The sequence below is a fragment of the Aquarana catesbeiana genome, linkage group LG02 (genome assembly GCF_042186555.1).
Source record: "Aquarana catesbeiana isolate 2022-GZ linkage group LG02, ASM4218655v1, whole genome shotgun sequence".
NCBI lineage: Eukaryota > Metazoa > Chordata > Amphibia > Anura > Ranidae > Aquarana > Aquarana catesbeiana.
The window spans coordinates 381,518,276-381,544,544 of NC_133325.1; the positions used below are offsets into that span (position 1 = coordinate 381,518,276).

General features: G+C 43.3%; 1 protein-coding gene across 1 annotated transcript in view; it reads left to right on the plus strand.

Moving 5' to 3' along the window:
* The window catches only part of LOC141128076 (multidrug and toxin extrusion protein 2-like), a 270,507-nt gene that overhangs the window by 243,617 nt on the left and 621 nt on the right, over nt 1-26,269 (plus strand). The window contains exons 13-16 of the mRNA XM_073615141.1: nt 1,236-1,305; nt 4,720-4,852; nt 13,031-13,125; nt 15,665-15,764. Of these exons, the coding sequence (XP_073471242.1) occupies nt 1,236-1,305; nt 4,720-4,852; nt 13,031-13,125; nt 15,665-15,764 (398 nt within the window). The remainder of the gene's footprint in view (nt 1-1,235; nt 1,306-4,719; nt 4,853-13,030; nt 13,126-15,664; nt 15,765-26,269) is intronic.

Genomic DNA, 26,269 nt, shown 5'->3' on the forward strand with positions numbered 1-26,269 from the left:
TCTGCCTTGAGCTGTAATAGTGAGTCTTTGTTTTTGCTCCTGAGCCTTTCTTACATTTGTGAATACATTCACAATTCTAGTAGAAAGTAGTCAAGTGAAAGAGTAGGGCCACTATTTTCAAACTTAAAGTGGATGTAAACCCTCACATATACCCGGCGAAGTGAACAGCTCATATTTCAGGAATCGGGTTTACATCCACTTTAATGTTTCTATTGCAAAAAAGCACAAGTGGAGAGGCGCCTCTGGGTGCAGTCATTTTTTGTAAAATCAATTTAATAAACAACGTAGGATCAACTCACATGTAGTATAACAATAAAAAGCATGGTATCAGATAGTCAAGATGACGTTCCCGAATCCTGTGACATGATCCGTGCTGTGTGCGGTGATCAGAGATCTTCCGAATGATCTTCGCGACTTGCAGGATATCCAAGTGCGCACGCTCAAGAAACGCATCCATTTTGGATGATGATGTCCCCCTGCAGCCAGCCGTCTACTGTGTTCCAAGCCTCGTTCTGAGGCCGATCTTCCGGAGTCGGCTTTAACATCATTCGGAAGATCTCTGGTCACTGCACACAGCACGGATCATGTCACAGGATTCGGGAACGTCATCTTGACTATCTGATAACACGCATTTTATTCTTATACTACATGTGAGTTGATCTTACGTTGTTTATTAAATTGATTTTACAAAAAAAACGACTGCACCCAGAGGCGCCTCTCCACTTGTGCTTTTTTGCAGCTCCTAGGAATATGTTTTTTTCCCCAATTTGATGACAGCCCTGTGTGCTTCCTTTGGACATTTTTTTCCCCCTCCCAATACCACCACATAGACTGATATGCCTGTGTATGCTACATGGACTATATTGTCATCCTCAGTTCTATTTAGAACATCCATTATTAGCAGATTTGCATTGGGACTTACATGGTTTCTGTTTTGTTGCGCCTACACTTGTCATTATTAATGTTTCTATTGCAACTGCTCCTGGTTCTGGAAAGCTTATTCTTCATTTTCCAAGCAGTTGTATGCAGCTTCACTGGGTACATAAAACATATCTACGTAGTATGGAAAGAACAATTTATTGACAAGGGTCCAGTTATTAGTAAGTGAAGTGGATACTTAAATTACTTGTTATAGCCTATGTAAAACAGGAGAAAACATTTTTATATATTACTGTCATGGTAAATATTTTCTAGTACTATCCCATGTGATTTTATTTTTTTCTCGTTAAATGCAGGGAAATTGTTACTTTGGTTTCAAATATTATGCTCATATTTGCTCCATTTCACCTGTGTGAAGGTACAAGTGTAAGTATTCCAGTATTCATCTCTTTATTTATATATATGTAGCGCTGCCCTCTTGAGGGTCACAAAATAAATCAATACCCCCCTGGTTGCCCTGACCCTGTGAGTCCCCTGCCACCTCTGACACCCTGGCTTAATATTTTTTTTTCCCTTCCCTTCAAATGACAGCAAGAAGAAGGAAGTACACCAGAATTGTTTAAATCAGCAAAATTTACTTAATGAGATAAAAGTGAAAGAAATCAGAGAGTAAACTTAAATTTTCACTTGAAAATGTTGTTTCCTACAGGAATGCTATTAATAACTAAATAACAATTACCTATTAGATTCAAACATTCATTAGTAAACACTATAATATCTGTGCTCAATTGAGTGCATATAATGCCTATGTGAACAGGCTACAGGAGAGCAAAGGAATGGCTCTTATAAGTGTCAGACCCCTCTTTACTGCTCCTTCATATATAAATGCAGAATAGTAAATAACAAGTCCAATTTTTAGCAAAGAGAACTATATTGCAATTCAACCTGCTCCTTCAGAGAGTCCTTGGTGAATTATAGCTCTATGAGCTTCAGTAAACAAACCCCTAAAGTGGGGAGGGAGGTTAAAGTAGTCCTCTGTCGTGTGGCAAGCTGGTTGATCTTCAGCTAGCTCTTTGATGTTTAGTTGCATACAAGGATACTTTAGATGGTAAAGCAAAGTAACTGAACTCAATCAGCTGCAAATAAACAGCAAACAATCTTTCTGTGTAGATTAAACTTCAACTGACCTCACAGTGCGCTCGGCCTCAATCCATCCCTCTTATAGTCTCTCCCAGCGGTCTGCTCTTCCCCATCAGCTAGCTGGTAGTTGTAGTTCCACATCAATTAGCCAGAGGGTGAATCCCATCCGTATGGACTACATGTCCCAAGATGTTTTGCTCTGTCTTGTCTCTGAATAAGAAGATGACAGGTCAGCATCGCACTCAACACTAGAGGGAAACAGCTCCCCCTGAAACAATGCCACACAGTGTCTCCTGATTGCAGGAATAGGTAAATATCCAGCTCCTGGCTACATTAAGGGAATATTAATGAAAACAGCTGCAGAAATTACTAAATGCTTATTGTGTTACAATCTGTGCAAGAAAACATCTGTTGCTGCACAATTTATGCAGTTCATATATGATAGATTTAAAGGTTGGGCAGTGAAGGGCCAAAAAAGGCACCGCATCCCAATTAAAAGACAATTTAAAAAGACAAAAAAGCTGGACTTATAAAGTGCCAAAAAATCAGATTATCATAAAATATATCAAAATTTTATTTTATAACAAGTTTAAAAAGAAGGGTAGTACCCTTACTACTAAACTCCTCATGCCAGAGCATTTTTACGGAGATGAAGGAGCTGACGTAGAAGCTAGGATACCTGCCTGACTGTAAAAGTTATTTTGATATAGTACATTTGGATTTTGTATCTCTTCTCCAATGGATGTTGTATTGTACAATTAAAATAAAATAAAATATTTTGAAAGTAAAAAAAAAGAAGGGTAGTAAAATTTAATGCAGCCACTTTGGCTCTACATGTTTCACCCCGAAGAGCTTCCTCAGGAGTCTTAAGAGTGCTGCATATAGTTGATACTATAGATAAAGAGAACAAACATTTATGAACATTTGCAAAATGTTACATATCACTACATAAATTGCATAACATTGATCGGTATATTATTTCATAATTTTAAACAACTACAGTAGGGACAGAAAGTATTCAGACCCCATTAAATTTTTCACTCTTTGTTATATTGCAGCCATTTGCTAAAATCATTTAAGTTCATTTTTTTTCCTCATTAATGTACACACAGCACCCCGTATTGACAGAAAAACACAGAATTGTTGACTTTTTTGCAGATTTATTAATAAAAGAAAAACTGAATTATCACATGGTCCTAAGTATTCAGACCCTTTGCTGTGACACTCATATATTTAACTCAGGTGCTGTCCATTTCTTCTGATCATCCTTGAGATGGTTCTACACCTTCATTTGAGTCCAGCTGTGTTTGATTATACTAATTGGACTTGATTAGGAAAGCCACACACCTGTCTATATAAGATCTTACAGCTCACAGTGCATGTCAGAGCAAATGAGAATCATGAGGTCAAAGGAACTGCCTGAAGAGCTCAGAGACAGAATTGTGGAAAGGCTCAGATCTGGCCAAGGTTACAAAAAAATTCTGCTGCACTTAAGGTTCCTAAGAGCACAGTGACCTCCATAATCCTTAAATGGAAGACGTTTGGGACGACCAGAACCCTTCCTAGAGCTGGCCGTCCGGCCAAACTGAGCTATCGGGGGAGAAGAGCCTTGGTAAGAGAGGTAAAGAAGAACCCAAAGATCACTGTGGCTGAGCTCCGGAGATGCAGTCGGGAGATGGGAGAAAGTTGTAGAAAGTCAACCATCACTGCAGCCCTCTACCAGTCGGGGCTTTATGGCAGAGTGGCCTGACGGAAGCCTCTCCTCAGTGCAAGACACATGAAAGCCCGCATGGAGTTTGCTAAAAAACACCTGAAGGACTCCAAGATGGTGATAAGTAAGATTCTTTGGTCTGATGAGACCAAAATATAACTTTTTGACCTTAATTCTAAGCGGTATGTGTGGAGAAAAACAGGCACTGCTCATCACCTGTCCAATACAGTCCCAACAGTGAAGCATGGTGTTGGCAGCATCATGCTGTGGGGGTGTTTTTCAGCTGCAGGGACAGGACGACTGGTTGCAATCCAGGGAAAGATGAATGCGGCCAAGTACAGGGATATCCTAGACGAAAACCTTCTCCAGAGTGCTCAGGACCTCAGACTGGGCCGAAGGTTTACCTTCCAACAAGACAATGAGTCTAAGCACACAGCTAAAATAACGAAGGAGTGGCTTCACAACAACTCCGTGACTGTTCTTGAATGGCCCAGCCAGAGCCCTGACTTAAACCCAATTGAGCATCTCTTGGAGAGACCTAAAAATGGCTGTCCACCAATGTTTACCATCCAACCTGACAGAACTGGAGAGGATCTGCAAGGAGGAATGGCAGAGGATCCCCAAAACCAGGTGTGAAAAACTTGTTGCATCTTTCCCAAAAAGACTCATGGCTGTATTAGATCAAAAGGGTGCTTCTACTAAATACTGAGCAAAGAGTCTGAATACTTAGGACCATGTGATATTTCAGTTTTTCTTTTTTAATAAATCTGCAAAAATGTCAACAATTCTGTGTTTTTCTGTCAATATGGGGTGCTGTGTGTACATTAATGAGGACAAAAATGATTTTAGCAAATGGCTGCAATTTAACAAAGAGTGAAAAATTTAAGGGGATCTGAATACTTTCCATCCCCACTGTATATAATAGTTGTCATACTGTTCCTGTAGAAGATAAAAGTATACAACATTTAACATTCAATATTCTGTTTTAGGCAGCCACCGGTGGAATATTTAGAGGTACAGGAAAACAAAAAATTGGTGCTATTATGGCTTTTTTGGGTTATTACCTAATTGGGTTTCCAATTGGATTATCGCTGATGTTTCCAGCAAAACTTGGGGTTATAGGTAAGATCACATACTAGATTCTGTATATGACAGGAATATATATATATGTGCATAACATGTTTGTCTACCTACACTAAATTATTAGATTTGCAATATTAGCTGAATTTAGTTTTGCTGATACAGATTGGTTGTTATGTGACCTGCTGCTTAACGAAGTATAAAGCCTAGTGCACACTGAGTTGTTTTTTTTTTCATTCAACCCAGCGGGAGGAGATCCTGTACTAATAATCCAATGTTAGTAAAGTGATCTCCCCCACTGAGCTATTGGCAGACCTTTTTCTATTGACCCAGCAGCTACTGCATGATATGGCCCTTAAGCCCTGTACACATGGGCAGAATGTCAGGAGACATTTGCCAGTACAAAAAATAACGGCCGACATTCTTCCTGTGTGTATGTCGGTCTGTCTGTCAGAAGCCTTCCATCAGATGTGCATGCTGGAAAACCAGCAGTCGACCGACTCCCAATCAGAGCTCTCAGCCAATAGCAGAGAGCACTGATTAGAGTTTTCTGGCAAGGGGGTCATCCCCCTGTCAGAACACAACAGCTCAGTGGGGGTGATCGCTGAACTAGCCTCGCATGGTTAGTACAGTGTCTCTGACCGGAGCTGGATTGCACCAAAAAAACAAATAGTTTGTACCCGTCTGTAAGGGCAGTAGGAAAAACAACCAGGGATAGCAGTAAGTACACTAACAATGGCCCATTAATTAATATCCGATGAGTACAGTATATGATATTTTTTTTTAGTTTTTGTGGTGAAAGGAACATAAGTAACTTCTGGACAAATGAGGTTTAAAGTAACTCTAAACAACTGGGTGACAATTAGTTTGCTAAAGCACAGCATCATAAATAAAGCATCCTAAACTTTTTTAATCTTTCGTACATCTCAATGCAGCTGAACTCCATCAGTCACTCCCTGTCTACATGCACCCGCTCCATTGTTGGCTGCATGTTATTGATCTGGACCAATTCACTACAGATGACAGTGGTGGGCTATGACTGTGTCAGCATGGTGAATTGTGACAGGGTGAAATCACAAGAGCACAACTGGAAGCCAGTTGCCACCTCCTAATAGGAAGTGCCTGAACAAGGACCTTTGTGGAAGAATCAGCAAGTAATCGTTTTTTGAAACCTGCACATTTGAAAAGGCTGAAAAAACCTGTGGAATCACATTAACATGTTAAACCTTGAATGAGGTTTTTGTTACTGGGTTTACATCAACTTTAAATTTCTACAGGAAGACTGCAATCTATGACAATTTCACTTGAATAATCAAAACCGGAAACGTTTCAGACATTGTTAGCATCTGGAATTTCTCCTTTACAATTATAATAACCAATGCTCAAGAATTTTCAACAGTTGAATATAGTCACTATTATCATTTTATCTTTCGCCCCTTCCAAATTTAGTATCACACAGTTTAGCTAAGCTCCTGTCATGTTACATCAGTAAGAGTGCAGTGATTGTGCATCCTCTTGCCATCCTGATGTCAACCCACGTGATCTTTAGTAATGCTGGTAGACGGAGTAGGATCCCCTGAAAGGAGCACTCCTTCCAATTTTTTTTTTCCAATATAACCAGCAGTAAGACAGACAAAGAAGAATCTATGCAATGAATTGTAAAGAAATGCCTAGATTTTCTTTAACCACCTCAAGTACAGACTCTTTCACCCTGTTCCAGTCTAGGCCGATTTTCTCTTTCAGCACTGTCACACTTTGAACGACAATTACTCAGGCATGCAACACTGTATCCAAATGAAATTTTATATATTCTTTTTGAGACAGATAGAGCTTTCTTTTGGTGGTATGTAATTATCACTGAGTTTTTTTTTTTTGCTATATAAACAAACAAAAAAAGAGAGTTTTGAAAAAAAAAAGTATTTCTTCTTTTCTCTTATAACATTTTTCAAATAATCTTTTTTTTTCATAAATTTAGGCCAAAATATATTCTGTTACATTTATTTGGTAAAGATTACCCAAATCAGGGTATATTATTAAGTCTACAATCTATGGTGTATATATGTATATTTAAAAATCAATTAGTCCTGATGTACTGACTACCTCTCATTTCTTGAGGCCCTAAAATGCCAGGAAAGTACAAATACACCTCCCCCCCCAAATGGCCCATTTTTGGAAAGTAGATAATCCATGTTATTTAGTAAAAGGCATGGTGAGTTTTTTGAAGTTGTAAATTTTTTGTCTACAATTTTTGGAAAATGATAAAAAAATGTATTTATTTATTTTTTCTTAAAGTTGCCATTTTAACAAGTTATTTCTCATATACAGTAAACGCATACTTATAATTGCACCTCAAAACACGTTTAGCGAATCCTTCCGAGAATGGGGATACCATATTTGAGACTTTTTCACAGCCTAGCCACATGTAGGGACCCAAAATCCAAGGAGCACCTTCAGGCGTTGTAGACACATAAATTACACATCAAATTTTCTACCTATCACATTTTTTGGAGGCCCCGGAGCACCAGCACAGGGGAAACACCGACAAAATTACCCCATTTTAGAAATCATAACACTTCAAGATACTTTCTGAAAGACATAGTGAGTTGTTTGAAAATGTCATTTTTTACAAGTTTTGGGAAAATGCAGGAATGAAAATGAAAATGTATTTTTTTACACTAAGTTGTCAATTAATAAGATATTTCTAACACACAGCATAGGCATACTTAGAATTACACCTCAAAACACATTCTGCTACTCCTTCTGAGTATGGTGATACCACATGTGTGAGACTTTTGCACAGCCTTGCCTCATAGAGAGACCCGAAATCCAAGTAGCAATGTAACTAATGTAGCTGTGATTAGAGACACTGTAACTGATGTGGCAGTGATTAGGGACAATATGACTGGTGTAGGGGTGATCAGGGACACTGTAACTGGTGTGGCAGTGATCATGGACACTGTGACTGGTACAGTGGTGATAAGGGACTCTGACTGGTGATACTATTAATATTGAAAAAAATCACGAATGTATATTTATAATGTGTTTTTAAATATAAATATAAGTAAAATAAAAAATATATATATAAATAATACTATATATATATATATATATATATATATATATATATATATATATAAAATATGAATGGACAGACGACAGAGACTCCTCTCCATTCATAACTGAGCACTGCAAGCATTTCACATGATTCAAGGTGGACATACACCTGGGTGAAAATTCCACAAATTATTTGTTCACTCACATTGGATATTTACTTCAAGAGACTGTGTTCACTTACATTGTTTTTTGTGTTTGGTTACTAATATGAGATGTTTATATACAGTGGGGACAGAAAGTATTTAGAGCCCCTTAAATTTTTCACTCTTTGTTAAATTGCAGCCATTTGCTAAAATCATTTAAGTTCATTTTTGTCCTCATTAATGTACACACAGCACCCCATATTGACAGAAAAACACAGAATTGTTGACATTTTTGCAGATTTATTAGAAAAGAAAAACTGAAATATCACATGGTCCTAAGTATTCAGACCCTTTGCTCAGTATTTTGTAGAAACACCCTTTTGATCTAATGCAGCCATGAGTCTTTTAGTTTTTCACACCTGGAGTTGGGGATCCTCTGCCATTCTTCCTTGCAGATCCTCTCCAGTTCTGTCAGGTTGGATGGTAAATGTTGGTGGACAGCCATTTTTAGGTCTCTCCAGAGATGCTCAATTGGGTTTAAGTCAGGGCTCTGGCTAGGCCATTCAAGAACAGTCACTGAGTTGTTGTGAAGCCACTCCTTCGTTATTTTAGCTGTGTGCTTAGGGTCATTGTCTTGTTGGAAGGTAAACCTTCGGCCCAGTCTGAGGTCCTGAGCACTCTGGAAAAGGTTTTCGTCCAGGATATCCCTGTACTTGGCTGCATTCATCATACTCTCGATTGCAACCAGTCGTCCTGTCCCTGCAGCTGAAAAACACCCCCACAGCATGATGCATCCACCACCATGCTTCACTGTTGGGACTGTATTGGACAGGTGATGAGCAGTGCCTGGTTTTCTGCACACATACCGCTTAGAACAGTGGTCATCAACCCTGTCCTCAGGGCCCACTAACAGGCCAGGTTTTATGTATTACCTTAGGGGATGCTGACTGGAATACTGCTATCATTGAGCAGCAAATGATATCACCTGTGATGTATTTCAGTTATCTTGCAAATCTGGCCTGTTAGTGGGCCCTGAGGACAGGGTTGATGACCACTGACTTAGAATTAAGGCCAAAAAGTTCTATCTTGGTCTCATCAGACCAGAGAATCTGCTGTCAATCACAGCCAGTGAACCAATCAGGACAGAGACTGAGCAAGTCCGAACTGCGGCTCTGTGTGTGAATGGGCATGCAGAGCCGTGGCTCAGAAGTGTGTCTGCTCGGGTTCCCCCATTGCAAGCTGCTTGCCCTGGGGGCACTTGGCAGGAGGGAGGGGCCAGGAGAACCAGCTTGCGACCCAAGAAGAGAAGGATTGGGGATGCTCTGTGCAAAAACATGTAAGTATGACATGTTTGTCATTTTTTTTTTTTAATTGCCTTTACGATTACCGTATTTATCGGAGTATAACACGCACTTTTTTCCCCTTAAAATCAGGGGAAAATCATGGGTGTGTGTTATACGCCGATCCCCCACCGATTGGGAGCCTTTTGGCGTTTCTCGGCCGCTCTCAGCGTCTTTCGGCCATTCTCTGCGGCTTTCGGCGTCTTTCGGCCATTCTCGGCGGCTCTCGGCCACTCTCGGCGGCTTTCAGCCATTCTCGGCGGCTTTTGGCCATTCTCGGTGGCTCTCGCAGTCCAGCGTGAGCCGGCGAAAGCCGAGTGCGTCCGAAAGCCGCCGAGAACGGCCGAGAGTGGCCGAAAGCCACCAGGAGAGGCCGAGAGCCACCGAGAATGGCCGAGAGCGTCCGAGAACGGCGGTGCCATTTTTAAACGCCATTGCAAACGACACAGGGCAAGGCAGATGGACACTGACAAGGCTGCAATGAGGGACAAGGTACCGATGGACACTGACAAGGCTGCAATGGGGGCCAATGCTACAGATGGACACTGACAAGGCTACAATGGGGGACAAGGCTGCAATGGGGGATAAGGCTGCAATGGGGGACAATGCTACAGTTGGACACTGACAAGGCTGCAATGAGGGACAAGGCTACAGATGGACACCGATGAGGCTTCATTGATGGGCATTTAAATGTAAGTTTTTTTTTCCTTAAACTTCCCTCCTAAAAGTTTTTTCCTTAAAATTCCCTCCTAAACTTGGGGTGCATGTTATAAGCCGACGCGTGTTATACGCCGATAAATACGGGTACTTTAAATTATCCAATGCTCTCATATGGTAAAAGTAGTTAGTAATAGTCAGCAGCAAGGGCTTAAAGTGGTTGTAAACCTCTAAAATGAAATATGAACAAAGCATACAGTATCCCTCTATAGTGTGTTCTTGTCTCAGTTAAGATCACTAAGTACAACTTATGTCTGATGCCTCATTACTTAGCATGAATCATTTCTGACAAGTTTTTTGACACCAAGAGAAAAAAAGGTGGCAGGGGAGGTAGTTCCAGCACACAGCTCATGATTGAAAACTTCAACTGTTCCTGTATGCTGTGTGAAGGGGGTGTGTGTCCCTTCCCTCCAATCAGCTCTCAAAGCTCACTGAGCCAGTTCAGCAGAAACCATCCAATTTTCGGTCCATGTGTACAGCTGTCTGTTCAAAAGAAGCCGGCCTAACAACTAGCTTCTGTCGCACAGTAATAATATACAGTGTATTCTGACGAGGGGGGAGTTCCCTTAGCAGAATACAATGTCTCAGTGGGTGTGACCCCGAGGGGTGGACTGGGACAAAAATTTGGCCCTGCACCTTATCCAGACCGGCCCACTTTGACAGATAATAGGTCTCTCCCATGCCGGTCGGACAAACCCACCCCCCGGCCGGCCAACTCCGATGGCCACCCAAGCCTCCCCCTTTGACTAGCCATTATATAGGGAATTTATTCCTCTTGTGGGACTTTAAAGGGAAAAGGCTACTCTGTAGTAATTATGTGTATAAGAATATTTATTAGAAAAAAATTTAGATATTTTTCACTAGCCATTAGCCGTTCTAGTTTATTTCTCTTATAGGCAGTACCAGTGGGAAAGCCAGATAATTTTTCACCCGGGCAAAGAATCAGTTACGCGCTCCCTCCCATAATGGGACAAGATTAGGCAGGAAAGTGAGAGGCCATAGCTGTTGAGTCAGCTGTCTATCCCCTCCCCTGTGCTCCTTCTGGTCCCCCCATGCTCCTCTGTTCCCCCTGCTCCTCTGTCCCCCCCTTGCTCCCCCCTGTGCTCCTCTGGTCCTCCCCCTTCTTCTCTGGTCCCTCCTGCTCCTCTAGTCACCCCGTGCTCTTCTGGTCCCCCACATGCTTCTCTGTTCCATCACATGCTTATGCGTTCCTCTCCTGCTGCTCTGTTTCCCACCATGCTCATCTGGTTCCCCCATGCTCCTCTGTACCCTCGTGCTTCTCTGGTCCCCCCCTGTGCTCCTCTGGTACCCCCTCTGCTCCTCTGGTCCTCTGTGCTCCTCTGGTCCTACACATGCTTCTCTGTTTCCCCACATGCTTCTGCGTTCCTCTCCTGCTCCTCTGGTCCCCTGTGCTCCTCTGGTCCCCCACATGGTTCTCTGTTCCCCCAAATGCTTCTGCGTTCCTCTCCTGCTCCTCTGTTCCCCCCATGCACATCTGGTCCCCCCTGATCCTCTGTACCCTCATGCCTCTCTGGTCCCCCCTGTGCTTTTCTGGGTACCCCCTTGCTCCTCTAGTCCCCCATGCTCATCTGGTCCCCCACATGCTTCTCTGTTCACCCATGCTCATTTGGTCTCCTCTGCTCATCTGTACCCTTGTGCTTCTCTGGTCCCCCCGTGCTTCTCTGTTCCCCCCATGCTCCTCTGTCCCCCCCCGCGCTCCTCTGTTCCCCCACGCTCCTCTATTCCCCCCACACTCCTCTGTTCTCCCCATGCTCCTCTATTCCCCCCATGATGCTCTGGTCCCCCATGTGCTCCGCTGGTCCCCTGCATGCTCCTCTGGTCCCCCCACATGCTCCTCTGTTCCCCCCAATGCTCATCTATTCCCCCCTGTGCTCCACTGGTCCCCCGCGTGCTCCTCTGGTCACCCGCATGCTCCGCTGGTCCCCCGCGTGCTCCGCTGGTCCCCCGCGTGCTCCTCTGGTCCCCCGCATGCTCCTCTGGTCCCCGCGTGCTCCTCTGGTCCCCGTGTGCTCCTCTGGTCCCCTCATGCTCCTCCATTCCTCCCATGCTGCTCTGGTCCCCTATGTGCTCTACTGGACCCCCGAGAGCTCATATGGTCCACCCCATGCTCCTCTCTTCCCCCCATGCTGCTCTGGTCCCCATGTACTCCACTGGTCCCCTGCGTGCTCCTCTGGTCCCCCGCATGCTCCTCTGGTCCCCCGCATGCTCCTCTCCCCCCCCCTCCATGGGGCTCTGGTCCCCTGTGCTCCTCTATTCCCCCCATGCACCTCTGGTCCCCCGTACTCCTCTATTCCCCCCATGCTGCTCTGGTCCCATACATGCTCTTCTGTCCCCCTCCATGCTGCTCTGGTCCCCTACGTGCTCCTCTATCCCCCATGCTGCTCTGGTCCCCTATGTACTTCTCTATTCCCCCATGCACCTCTGGTCCCCCGTGCTCCTCTATTCCCCCCATAACGCTCTGGTCCCCTACATGCTCCTCTATTCCCCCCCATGCTGCTCTGGTCCCCCGTGCTCCTCTAGTCCTCTACGTGCTCCTCTGTTTCTCGCCCCCTCCCCCCCACAGCACTCTCCTCCTCGCCCTGGCTAGTTATGCAGTGGGGGGCACTGAAACTGGCCCACTGAGCCATCGGCCCACCGGGAAACTCCCGGTAGCCCCGATGGCCAGTACATGCCCGGTGACCCCTGCATCAACGTTGCTTGTGTTAATGCAGGGACCTGTCCAGGTTTTTTTTTGTTCAGCCAGCTGGTTGAATGAAGAAAAAAATTGTATGTGTGTACGCAGCTTAATTCTAAAGGCAGACCGTTTTCTGATATAACTGTATCTGAATTATTTTCTTCATACTGGCTAATAGATTTAAATGTTTGTAACTTTCTTTTTACAAAGGCAGTTATCATAGCATTTGGTGCTAATAGTATATTTTCAAATGCATGTTTTTGTCTTCAAGGTCTATGGATTGGAATGTTTTGTGCAACATTTCTGCAAACTGTCATCTATGTATTGTATATCGTTCTAATAAACTGGCACAAGGCATGTGAAGAGGTAATGAACTTTAAAAAAATTCAGATGTTGTTATTCTTGCTAAGCTTCTAGAATACCACCTCAACCTAATTATTGTATTATTAATGGGGAAATGGAAAAGTAACAGGTTGGAGGGTAAAAAGCAAAAATGAAACTTTCATTTGCTCTCTTATCTTGTTGTTCACCTGCTGGAGACCCCTGAAAGCTGTGTAAGATCCAACCCAACACTAAGTTTGAGTTTACATACGTCTGTAGGCAGGCCCTAGGCCCAAGGTACCCAGTCAGGGAGGGAATACACACCGATCTGAAACGTAGTAACGAGTGTTGACAATTCTTGAAGGCACTAATATAAGGCATTGCAATAGTTTCATATACACAGTGCCTGTATTACCAGAGGATTGTTTCCTCTGGAGGCATGCTGGTTTGCAGTGCTCCGGGGTGGCACTGTAATGGTGCTAGTGAGAGCCCCAAGATATAAATCCAGTTACCGGGATTTTTCCTCCTTGCAGGCAATATGCCTGTGCTAACCCCACTTGTCCAGGAACGTTTCCCTGCACTAATCTCTTTCCTTGACCAGTGGGTATCTGTCCCTGACCTAACACTCTCTCCAGTCCTGCCCTCATGACACTGAGGACCCTATATAAGATTCCCATTTAAGATGGGGGCCTGAGATCTCTAGAGGTTGCAGTGTTTAATAAGAGAGTTGGCTTCTCTGAGAGACCCTGTAGGAGTTCATAAGTGGACTATTTCCCTTATCGTGCTCCTCTCCCCCTGTAACAATGGCACTGTGCCACCTACAGGCTGGAGGGGAACCTACACCTGCCTACACATTTAACAATCCCCTCCAACCTCACCCAACAGTGCTAAGGCCTGCTGAAGTACCTCCACACTCAGAAGTATTAGGTTTCTTCAGTATGAACAGGGATGTGACATCTTGGGGACTCAAAGAATTACTGGGAATTTCCTGAACTTGATGCTATTGCCTGAGATTTTCCAGATTTCACCTGCAGCATCTTTTCAGATACTTTCCAGATTTCACCTGCAGCATCAATAACTGGTGATATCTCCTAATTGAAGCCAACCATTAAAGTGTATCTAAACCTAAAGTGGTTCTAAAGGCTAAAAATTTTTTACCTTGATGCGTTTTTTTGAATTAAGGTTAAAAAATGTTTAGGCATTAAATTTGGCCCCTCACACCCTCCCCCCTTATATTTATCTGATCCCTCATTTGATCCAGCACTGTGCATATCTACAGCTCTTCTCTCTCCTCACTTCTGGGTTTCGCTGGCTTTGCTGGGAAACTGGGAGTCATTGTTCCCAGTGCTGTCAATCATAGCCAGTAATGAGGGAGCAGGGGGCAGGGCCAAGTCCCACTGTCTGTGTCTATGGAGGCAGCAGTGGTGCTAAGGAGCAAGCATGCACAAGCCGCTTCCTATGGGGACACTAGACATGATGAGCCAGGAGCGCCGGCAGGGGGCCAGAGAAGAGGAGCTTTGGGGCCATTCTGTGCAATTCCTTTTCACAGAGCAGATAAGTATAGAGATGTTTATTATTATTTTTTTTTTTATTCTTTTAAATCGCTTTAAAAAGCAAAAAATGTATTATATTGCAGCTTACCAGTTCTTGGGCTGTAGTGGCTGCATTCTATTTTTCCTGATTTTTTTTTTTTCCTTTCACCTGACGATCCTGCTAATAACACACTTCCAGTTCTAGTATGACAAAGCCCACTCTCTGTACCCTATCTATGGAAAAGTAATGTTGTCATCCTATTCTGTTTTTTTCATTTGGACTACATTTCTTCCTCTCCTTGTCTCCATTTCATAGGTTTGGATATACTTTAAAAGCACTACACGAAAAATCGACCGAACCCATTTTAAAAAAAATAAACATTTGGCCGTGAGAGCAAACGATAGTGCCATCATGTAATGACCGATAAATAGCTCAGTGGACATAAATGAATCAATTTTTTGTTCATTTTTTTACATATACCTAGTGCAAACAGTTCGGATGGGAAACACATTAACCTTTCAATTTATCGTTCGTATCGTTTCCAAACTTGTCCTTCGTTTTTTTCGGCTCAAAAACGTCCCAATGACTACCGATTTTGTGCCCATTAACTGGCCAAAAAAACGAACGAACTGGCCAAATGACCGAATTTCGGACAATTTTTCGTATAGTGTATGGCCAGCATTAGTTCACATTTTTTTCTAAATTTCAACTTCCCTAGGTACCAATATAACATTAATGTACTTCTGTATACTTCTTATAGCTTTCTAAGTTATTTTAGTACATCCTTACCCGAGCCTCCAACTTGCTCTATAGAAAATTCATGACTATAAAGCAAGCTGTAACAAAAGTACATTAATGGTACAATGGTATATAGGGGAGCTGGAATTTAGAAAAAAAAAGGACTTTAAGCACACAATTCTGCTCTTGTAAAACTGCTGTAGAAAGTAAGGAGCCCTGTATATGAAGTCCCCACCAACCTTTCCCTTTGCATATTGTATGATGGGTTATTATTTGTACTTACCGTACCTAATTATAATTTTCACCTTGCAAGGCTAGAATAAGAGCTGGAGTGAAACCAATGAAAGTCTCTGACCCCAGAATTTCAAAAACAGATATTTCGAAATCTACTCCATTTGATTCGGTGGAAAGTAGTAAGTTGACCACACAAAAGAGTGAATGTGTTGCTGTATTATTTGATAAATGGTAAAAATACAGTTCTTATTTTGTAATTTTATGGAAGAGTAAATAATCAGACTATGTAAGGTTTGATTGGCCATTATATTTTAGATGCCTATTAGTACTTTTAGTCAACTTTACTGTAATGGCTTTGCTAGCCCTGGATACCAAAGGCGCATGTGCAAAGTCCCTATATTAAAGGTCTAAGCAGGTAAAAAAAAAAAAATCTCCCTAGAAAAAAAAAAGATTCTTTATCAGCTCAGGGGAATGGTGCAATTTTACCGACTTTTTCTAGTACTCAAGTAGGCTTTAAAGCCTAACTCCGTGTGTACTGTGACTGGCCCAAGACTAACTATTTCCTTCACTGACAGATGTGCCTGCTGGGAGTGCTGTATTCACTGCTACATACAGTATATAGCGCTGTTTATAGTGGCTGTTTCCAAAAGTCGGGCTGAGCACTACTCAGCCAATCACAGGCAGCATTGTATTTTATGAATGAATACAAAGCTTCCTCTGATTGGCCAAGGCAGAAATCGGGACATCATCCACCTGCCTTTTTTGCCAACAGGTTTCTTACCTGCCTGCCTGCACTCAGGGCTGCTGTGAGTAATAGTGGGGCCCCATACAGCCTACTGTACAGGGCAGCCCCCCCCCCATTTAAAACAACATTTTCACTAAAAATACATTAAGATCATTATTGGCGGACACAAACACAAAATAACTTTCAATTCCTGCTAAATCTAAAAGATAAAACTGTATTGAGGTAATAAAAAAAGCTCTGTGTGTGAGTGAAGTCTTGGGGCTCATTCACATGGGTGCTGTGGCCTGTAGAGTTTGAATCAGTGTTTTTTTATATATGTCGGAGGGGGAAATTGCAGTAAATTATCTCCTGTGCATATTTCCCTGCAGCAGCTGAAAGCCAGCGGGAAAGAGAGGAGGACAACCCAGCTTTTAGCTGCTACATGGAGAGACACACAGGTGATCCGTTCCTGTAATTGACCCTCCCCCACCACCACACTGATCACCCCTTCTCCTGCCAACATACAATTCCCCTGCTGCCTAGACCAGGTATAGGGGGACTGGTGCTACTCCCTTATTGGCAGCCCTACCTACACTGTACACTGAGCCATTGTGTAACCCAGTGTACAATGTTGGCATCTGCCAAGATGAATGAACTCCCCCACATGCACAGGAATGACATCATCTTGGCCCAGCCGAAGATTGAAAATCAGAGGAAGCTTGGGGAGAAGATATCCAAGACTGGTGAGGGAACTCCTGAGAACCATTTCGCCTGAGTAGAGGTGAGTATAGTTCCAATTTAATGCCTTGATTACATTTCACATAAATTGAAGATATTGAAAAGAATGAAATATACCTAGAAATAGACCTAAATAATTTTGTCATTGTCTGTGTTTAAATGGGCCTTATCTACAGAAATCTTTGAATTAGACACTTGCAATTAGTTTCGGTCAGAATACAAATTTGGACAAATTTTTGGTTATTCGGAAATTCGGACTTATCCAAATCTCCAAAAAGCAAAGTAACGAATTTCATTGAAATTGTTTAATTTTGTTTCGTATATTCGTTTTCTAACGAATTCCAAATTTTCTTCACGATTCCAATTGGTTCAAAAATGATCGACCGATTCGAATTCTGTGTGAAGAATAGCTGGTTGTTAAGGAGTGGGCCGGCAAGTCGGCCACTGCATCATTTACAACCAATGACAGCTGAAATGGAAACAAAATAATGCTGGCAAAGAAAAATTCTGAAAAAAAACAGTGTGGGGTCCCCCCAATCCATACCTGGCACTTCAGGTCTGGTATGGATTTTAAAGGGGAACCCCACGCCAAAAAAATAAAAATAACAGCATTGGGTCCTCCCCCAAAATCTAGACCCTTATCCGAGCATTCAGCCCGGCAGGCCATAAAAGAGCTAGCGCCCCCCTCCTGAACCATACCAGGTCACGTGCCATCAACATTGGGGGTGCTTTGGGGCAGGGGGGCTCTGTCCCTCACACCCCAAAGCACCTTGTTCCCATGTTGATGGGGACAAGGACCTCTTCCCCACAACCCTGGCTGGTGGTTGTGGGGGTCTGCAGCTGGGGGGCTTTTTGGAATCTGAAAGCTCCCTTTAACAAGGGGGCCCACAGATCTCGCCCACCCCCCCTCATGTGAATGAGTATGGCCTACCAATTCACAAAAAAAGTAAAAAGTTAGTGAAGGCACTACACAAGTTTTTTTTTTTTTTTATAAAAAAAAATGTCCTCCAGTGTAGAGGCATCATTAATCAGCTGATAAAAAAGAAAAAAAAACCTCTGGTCTTGTTGAAAGCTTCTGCTGTCTGCCTGCTGCTCTGCCTGATGGCTCTTAAACAGCTAAGGGGCCGGGCCCCCGGGTGGCCTTGCCATCTTGTGATGTCATTGACTGGGGCATGTTGGGTCGGTGACGTCACAAGGAGGCGGCGGAGCAGGCAGATGCCGAGAGCCTTAGACGAGACCAGAGGGGATTTTTTTTTTTTTGTCTGGTGGTGCGATGGCCGTTGTGATCGATGGTGCATCTATACGGGGGACATTTGTTTGTTATTTTTTAATAAAGGACTTGTCAAAAACTCATGCTGTGTCTTTACTCACTTTTTACACATTTTTGGTGAATGAGTAGGCCTACTCATTCACATAGGGTGGGGTGGGATCTGGGGGCACCCTTGTTAAAGGGGGCTTCCAGATTCCAATAAGCCCCTCGCCCACAGACCTTTACAACCAATGACCAGGGTTGTAGGGAAGAAGCCCTTGTGCCCATCAACATGAGGACAAGAGGCTTTGGGGTGGGGAGGCAGAGCCCTCCCGCCCCAAAGCACCCCCCATATTGAGGGCATGTGGCCTGGTATGGTTCAGGAGGGGGGTGTTTGCTCATCCCCCTCCTTTCCTGGCCTGCTGGGCTGCATGCTCGCATAAGGGTCTAGTATGGATTTTGGGGAGGGATCCCACAACGTTTTTTTTTACATTTTGATGTGGGGTTCCCCTTAAAATCCATACCAGGCCCAAAGGATTGGGAGGGACGCAACACGCTGGCTTTCTTTTGTTTATATTTCAGCTTTCATTGGGGAAGCCCACTGACAGTTGCTGAGTCATCGGTTGTTAACCACTTACGGACCGCCCGCCGTCATTATACATCGGCTGTTTATAGAGAGGTATTGTTGTTATGGCAGCAGCTATCTGCCATAACCCCGGTATCCTCTTCTTCAGCGGGCGGTACGCATTCAGATAAAAGTGGTCTCTATGGCGGATTCGCCGCAAAATCACTTTTATCGTCGGCGTGAGAAGGCCCCCCTCCCGCCGCGCTCCAATGCCCTCTGCCGCTTCCCGGAGCCACCGGCAGCAGAGAAGGCGATCGCGTCTGCTCCCATCTGTGTTATGGAGCTGAGTGAGGGGAAGATAGCATTCCATAACATTGCAGGGCGGAAGCGATGTCAAAACGTCACTTCCGCCCATAGCTCTTAAAGAGACTGTTTTGTTTTTTTTTCAAACAACATTTTTTTAAATTAATTTATTTATTTATTTAGCATTTTAGTGTACATATGAGATCTGAGGTCTTTTTGATCCCAGATATCATATTTAAGAGGTCCTGTCATGCTTTTTTTTTCTATTACAAGGGATGTTTACACTCCTTGTAATAGGAATAAAAGTGACACAATTTTTTTATTTAAAAGAACAGTGTAAAAATAATAAATAAAACGTAAAATAAATAAGAAAAAAATATACAATTTTTTAAACGCGCCCCATCCCGCCGAGCACGCGTGCAGAAGCGAATGCATACGTGATTAGCGGCCGCATATGAAAACAGTGTTAAAACCACACATGTGAGGTATTGCTGCGATCAGTAGAGCGAGAGCAATAATTATAGCCCTAAACCTCCTCTAGCTCAAAACATGCGACCTGTAGAATTTTTTTAACCACTTGAGCCCCGGACCATTATGCTGCCTAAGGACCAGAGGTCTTTTTCCAATTTGGCACTGCGTCGCTTTAACTGCTAATTGCGCGGTCATGCAATGCTGTACCCAAACGAAATTTGCGTCCTTTTCTTCCCACAAATAGAGCTTTCTTTTGATGGTATTTTATCACCTCTGCGGTTTTTATTTTTTGCGCTATAAACGGAAAAAGACCGAAAATTTTGAAAAAAAATGATATTTTCTACTTTTTGTTATAAAAAAAATCCAATAAACTAAATTTTAGTCATACATTTAGGCCAAAATGTATTCGGCCACATGTCTTTGGTAAAAAAAATGTCAATAAGCGTATATTTATTGGTTTGCGCAAAAGTTATAGCGTCTACAAACTAGGGTACATTTTCTGTAATTTACACAGCTTTTAGTTTATGACTGCCTATGTCATTTCTTGAGGTGCTAAAATGGCAGGGCAGTACAAAACCCCCCCAAATGACCCCATTTTGGAAAGTAGACACCCCAAGGAAATTGCTGAGAGGCATGTTGAACCCATTGAATATTTATTTTTTTTGTCCCAAGTGATTAAATAATGACAACAAAAAAAAAAAAAAAATATTTACAAAAAGTTGTCACTAAATGATATATTGCTCACACAGGCCATGGGCCTATGTGGAATTGCACCCCAAAATACATTCAGCTGCTTCTCCTGAGTACGGGGATACCACATGTGTGGGACTTTTTGGGAGCCTAGCCGCGTACGGGGCCCCGAAAACCAATCACCGCCTTCAGGATTTCTAAGGGTGTAAATTTTTGATTTCACTCTTCACTGCCTATCACAGTTTCGGAGGCCATGGAATGCCCAGGTGGCACAAAACCCCCCAAAATGACCCCATTTTGGAAAGTAGACACCCCAAGCTATTTGCTGAGAGGCATATTGAGTCCATGGAATATTTTATATTTTGACACAAGTTGCGGGAAAGTGACACTTTTTTTTTTTTTTTTTTTGCATAAAGTTGTCACTAAATGATATATTGCTCACACAGGCCATGGGCATATGTGGAATTGCACCCCAAAATACATTTAGCTGCTTCTCCTGAGTATGGGGATACCACATGTGTGGGACTTTTTGGGAGCCTAGCCGCGTACGGGGCCCCGAAATCCAATCACCGCCTTCAGGATTTCTAAGGGTGAAAATTTTTGATTTCACTCTTCACTGCCTATCACAGTTTCGGAGGCCATGGAATGCCCAGGTGGCACAAACCCCCCCCAAATGACCCCATTTTGGAAAGTAGACACCCCAAGCTATTTGCTGAGAGGCATGGTGAGTATTTTGCAGCTCTCATTTGTTTTTGAAAATGAAGAAAGACAAGAAAAAACATTTTTTTTTTTCTTTTTTCAATTTTCAAAACTTTGTGACAAAAAGTGAGGTCTGCAAAATACTCACTATACCGCTCAGCAAATAGCTTGGGGTGTCTACTTTCCAAAATGGGGTCATTTGGGGGGGTTTTGTGCCACCTGGGCATTCCATGGCCTCCGAAACTGTGATAGGCAGTGAAGAGTGAAATCAAAAATTCACGCCCTTAGAAAGCCTGAAGGCGGTGCTTGGTTTTCGGGGTCCCGTACGCGGCTAGGCTCCCAAAAAGTCTCACACATGTGGTATCCCCGTACTCAGGAGAAGCAGCAGAATGTATTTTAGGGTGTAATTTCACATATTTCCATGGCATGTTTGAGCAAAATATCATTTAGTGACAACTTTGTGCAAAAAAAAAAAAAAAAATTTGTCTCTTTCCCGCAACTTGTGTCGCAATATAAAATATTCCATGGACTCGACATGCCTCTCAGCAAATAGCTTGGGGTGTCTACTTTCCAAAATGGGGTCATTTGGGGGGGTTTTGAACTGTCCTGGCATTTTATGCACAACATTTAGAAGCTTATGTCACACATCACCCACTCTTCTAACCACTTGAAGACAAAGCCCTTTCTGACACTCATTGTTTACATGAAAAAGTTATTTTTTTTTTGCAAAAAAATTACTTTGAACCCCCAAACATTATATATTTTTTTAAAGCAAATGCCCTACAGATTAAAATGGTGGGTGTTTCATTTTTTTTTTTCACACAGTATTTGCGCAGCAATTTTTCAAACGCATTTTTTGGGGAAAAAACACACTTTTTTAAATTTTAATGCACTAAAACACACTATACTGCCCAAATGTTTGATGAAATAAAAAAGATGATCTTAGGCCGAGTACATGGATACCAAACATGACATGCTTTAAAATTGCGCACAAACGTGCAGTGGCAACAAAATACATTTTTAAAAGCCTTTAAAAGCCTTTACAGGTTACCACTTTAGATTTACAGAGGAGGTCTACTGCAAAAATTACTGCCCTCGATCTGACCTTCGCGGTGATACCTCACATGCATGGTGCAATTGCTGTTTACGTTTGACGACAGACCGCCGCTTGCGTTCACCTTAGCGCGAGAGCAGGGGGCGACAGGGGTGCTTTTTTTTTTTTTTTTTTTTTTTTTTTCTTTATTATTTTTTTGCTTTTTTTATCTTATTTTTAAACTGTTCCTTTCATTTTTTTTTTTTTTAATCATTTTTATTGTTATCTCGGGGAATGTAAATATCCCCTATGATAGCAATAGGTAGTGACAGGTACTCTTTTTTGAAAAAATTGGGGTCTATTAGACCCTAGATCTCTCCTCTGCCCTCAAAGCATCTGACCACACCAAGATCGGTGTGATAAAATGCTTCCCCAATTTCCCAATGGCGCTATTTACATCCGGCGAAATCTAAGTCATAAAATGCTCGTAGCTTCCGGTTTCTTAGGCCATAGAGATGTTTGGAGCCACTCTGGTCTCTGATCAGCTCTATGGTCAGCTGGCTGAATCACCGGCTGCATTCTCAGGTTCCCTGTTGAGACAGGAGAGCCAGAGAAAAACATTCCCTCCCACGGCTTGTAAAAGCAGTCTAGAGGCTAATTAGCCGCTAGGATTGCTTTTACATGAAAGCCGACCACTGGCTGAAAAGAATGATACCAAGATGATACCTAAACCTGCAGGCATCATTCTGGTATAACCACTCAAAGTCGTGAATGGCGTACCTGAAGACAAAAAAATGGTTAACAATAAAGCACAGTAAACGGTAAAGTATAAATAATTACATACCTGAAAAACAAACATGATAAAACATAATAACAATAAAACATTGCAGAATAGAATACAGTAAAAAAGAGCAGAACAATAGAGAGAATAGAGAGAGAGAGAACAATAAAACGACAACTATTTTTTTTTATTTTATATATATATTTTTTTTTTACACTTTTTTTGTAACTAACTTTTATAACTGTAACCGGTTCCAGGTTCGGGTCTCTCAAAATGCGATGGCATCTTGGGAGACCCTGTGAAAGTGTGTCCTAGTCTGTGCAATGCTGTACCCTACGCTAATACTCAACTAGTGAATGGTACCGTTCAAAACATTCACCAATGCAAAGACCAGGATTGTCAGGACAGGAGGGACAATAATAGCGGGTGTCACGCCTATATCCGCGATTACTGCAGACACAACATCTTTTTTGGGGGGGGTTCGTTGGGTAGGGGTACTCGGGAGGACATAAAAATGGCTCTCATGCAGCCGACTGCATTTGGTTGGGGATGTGAATGGGGGAAGTACGGGCGCTGCAGAAGCGGTGGGTTCCCAATTAGGATTGGCGAATGCAGCAGGAAGGGCACTATGGGCATGACGGGCCTGTGTTTGTCTATTTGGTGGCAGCGGGACACTACTTGTGCTTGCCACCTCACCAGCTTGAACTGCACTTATGGGACTCGCCACGTCACCAAGTGTTACTGCAGTGCTGGTTTGACTACGACCGGGGTGTACTAGGCCACTGGCGCTTGCCAGTTCAATAAAAAGCTACCAAAAAAATCGCAGGGATCAGGCCTGACTCTGCGACCGCTGCAGTTATGCGTTAAGTGTTTTGTAAGTGACAGTGATCGATCGATACTGCACTTGGATGGGCTGGGCTGGGCCGGGCGGAGGGGCAAAATGCAGTTGCTAGCAGGTATCTGGGCTGATCCCGCTAACACTGCGTTTTTGGGAACCCTAAACTGCTGGGGACGCTAGTATAGATCTGATCGGATCAGATATTGATCCGTTCAGATACTGTACCACTAAGGGAGGTGTATGCTGCGTGCGTGGGTGTTAGCGGTACTGGCGCTAACTTGACGCTGCCTGGGGCCGGTGCTTGCCAGTACACCAAAATACTACCAAAAAAACTGTTAGCGATCGCAGGGATCAGGCCTGACTCTGCGAACACTGCAGTTATGCGTTTAGAGTTTTGTAAGGGACAGTGATCGATCGATATTGCACTTGGGTGGGCCGGGCCGGGCGGAGGGGCAAAACGCAGGTGCTAGCAGGTATCTGGGCTGATCCCGCTAACACTGCGTTTTTGGGAACCCTAAACTGCTGGGGACGCTAGTATAGATCTGATCGGATCAGATATTGATCCGTTCAGATACTATACCACTAAGGGAGGTGTACGGTGCGTGCGTGGGTGTTAGCGGTACTGGCGCTAACCTGACGCTGCCTGGGGCAGGTGCTTGCCAGTTCACCAAAATGCTACCAAAAAAACTGTTAGCGATCGCAGGGATCAGGCCTGACTCTGCGAACGCTGCAGTTATGCGTTTAGTGTTTTGTAAGTGTCAGTGATCGATCGATACTGCACTTGGGTGGGCTGGGCGGAGGGGCAAAACGCAGGTGCTAGCAGGTATCTGGGCTGATCCCGCTAACACTGCGTTTTTGGGAACCCTAAACTGCTGGGGACGCTAGTATAGATCTGATCGGATCAGATATTGATCCGTTCAGATACTATACCACTAAGGGAGGCGTATGCTGCGTGCGTGGGTGTTAGCGGTACTGGCGCTAATCTGATGCTGCCTGGGGCGACGCATATCACCGCCGGGCGATTAGGGGGCTAAACCTTTATTCGGTAATAAACGGCGGGTGCCCTGACACTATAAAAAATAAACGAACTAACCAGCGTCAACCGTAACGGTTATACGGTGATCAGTGGTGAAAGGGTTAACTAGGGGGCAATCAAGGGGTTAAAACATTTATTAGATAGTATATGGGGGTCCCTGACGCTATAAAACGCTGACGGCGAACCTAAATATTTACCTCACTAACTAGCGTCACCAGCGACACTAATACAGCGATCAGAAAAATGATCGCTTAGCGACACTGGTGACAGGGGGTGATCAAGGGGTTAAAACTTTATTAGGGGGGGTTAGGGGGGTACCCTAGACCTACAGGGGGGTAACAGTAACTGTGCTAATACTGTAACTGTCACAAACTGACACCATGCAGTAATCAGAAAAAAAAAAAAAAAAAAACCTGCTTGGTGTCAGTTTGTGACAGGGGGGGGGGTGATTGGGGGGGGATCGGGGGGGGTGATTGGGGGGGGATCGGGGGGGCGATCGGGGGGGGGATCGGGGTGTTTTGTATGCCTGGCATGTTCTACTGTGTGTGTGTGTGTTGTGCACTCACAGTGATGTCTTCTCCCCTCGGCGCTGGAACGGAAACTACCGAGCCGAGGGGAGATGACATCATTTTCTTTGCTGCTGTTTAGCATACAGCAGCAAAGGAATGTTCCCATTGGCCGGCGGCGATCGCGAGGGGGGGGCCACGAACGGATGGCCTCCCCCTCACCTCCGATCGCCGGGGAACAAAACGGGACCGCCTCGGGCACCGGGGGGGGTCCGATCGGACCCCCCACCCGCGGGAGGCAAATCACGTACATGTACGTGATTTTGCCTGCCCGTGCCGCCTTGCCGACGTACATCGGCGTGAGGCGGTCCTTAAGTGGTTAAATGTTGCATATGGAGATTTTTAAGGGTAAAAATTTGTCGCCATTCCACAAGCGGGCGCAACTTTGAAGCGTGACGTGTTTGGTATCAATTTACTTGGCATAACATCATTTTTCACAATATAAAAAAAATGGGCTAACTTTACTGTTGTCTTATTTTTTAATTAAAAAACCTGTATTTTCTTCAAAAAAAAGTGCACTTGTAAGACCGCTGCGCAAATACGGTGTGACAAAAACTATTGGAATGACCGCCATTTTATTCTCTAGAGTGTTAGAACCCCAAAACATTATATATATATTTTTCTAAGTAATATTCTAGCAAAAAAAAAATAATTTTAACTTTTAACAACAAGTCTGAAAAATAGGCTCGGTCTTAAAGTGGTTAAGGACGCGGCAGCTAGCTTCCCAGCCTACTTCTTAACAACCAGCTATTCTTCACATAGGTTTCAAATTGGCCATTCATTTTTCAACCAATCTAAATTTGAATTGTTCTGAAAATTTAGAATTTGTTAGAAAATTAATAAACAAAACTAAATTAAACTAAACAAAATTAAACAAAAAAAATTCGGAAACAAATTAACAAAATAAAATTGGTAATATAACAAATCCATCCGAAACGAAACGAAATAATTTTTTCCCTTCTGCACATGTCTACTTTGAATATTTATCTAT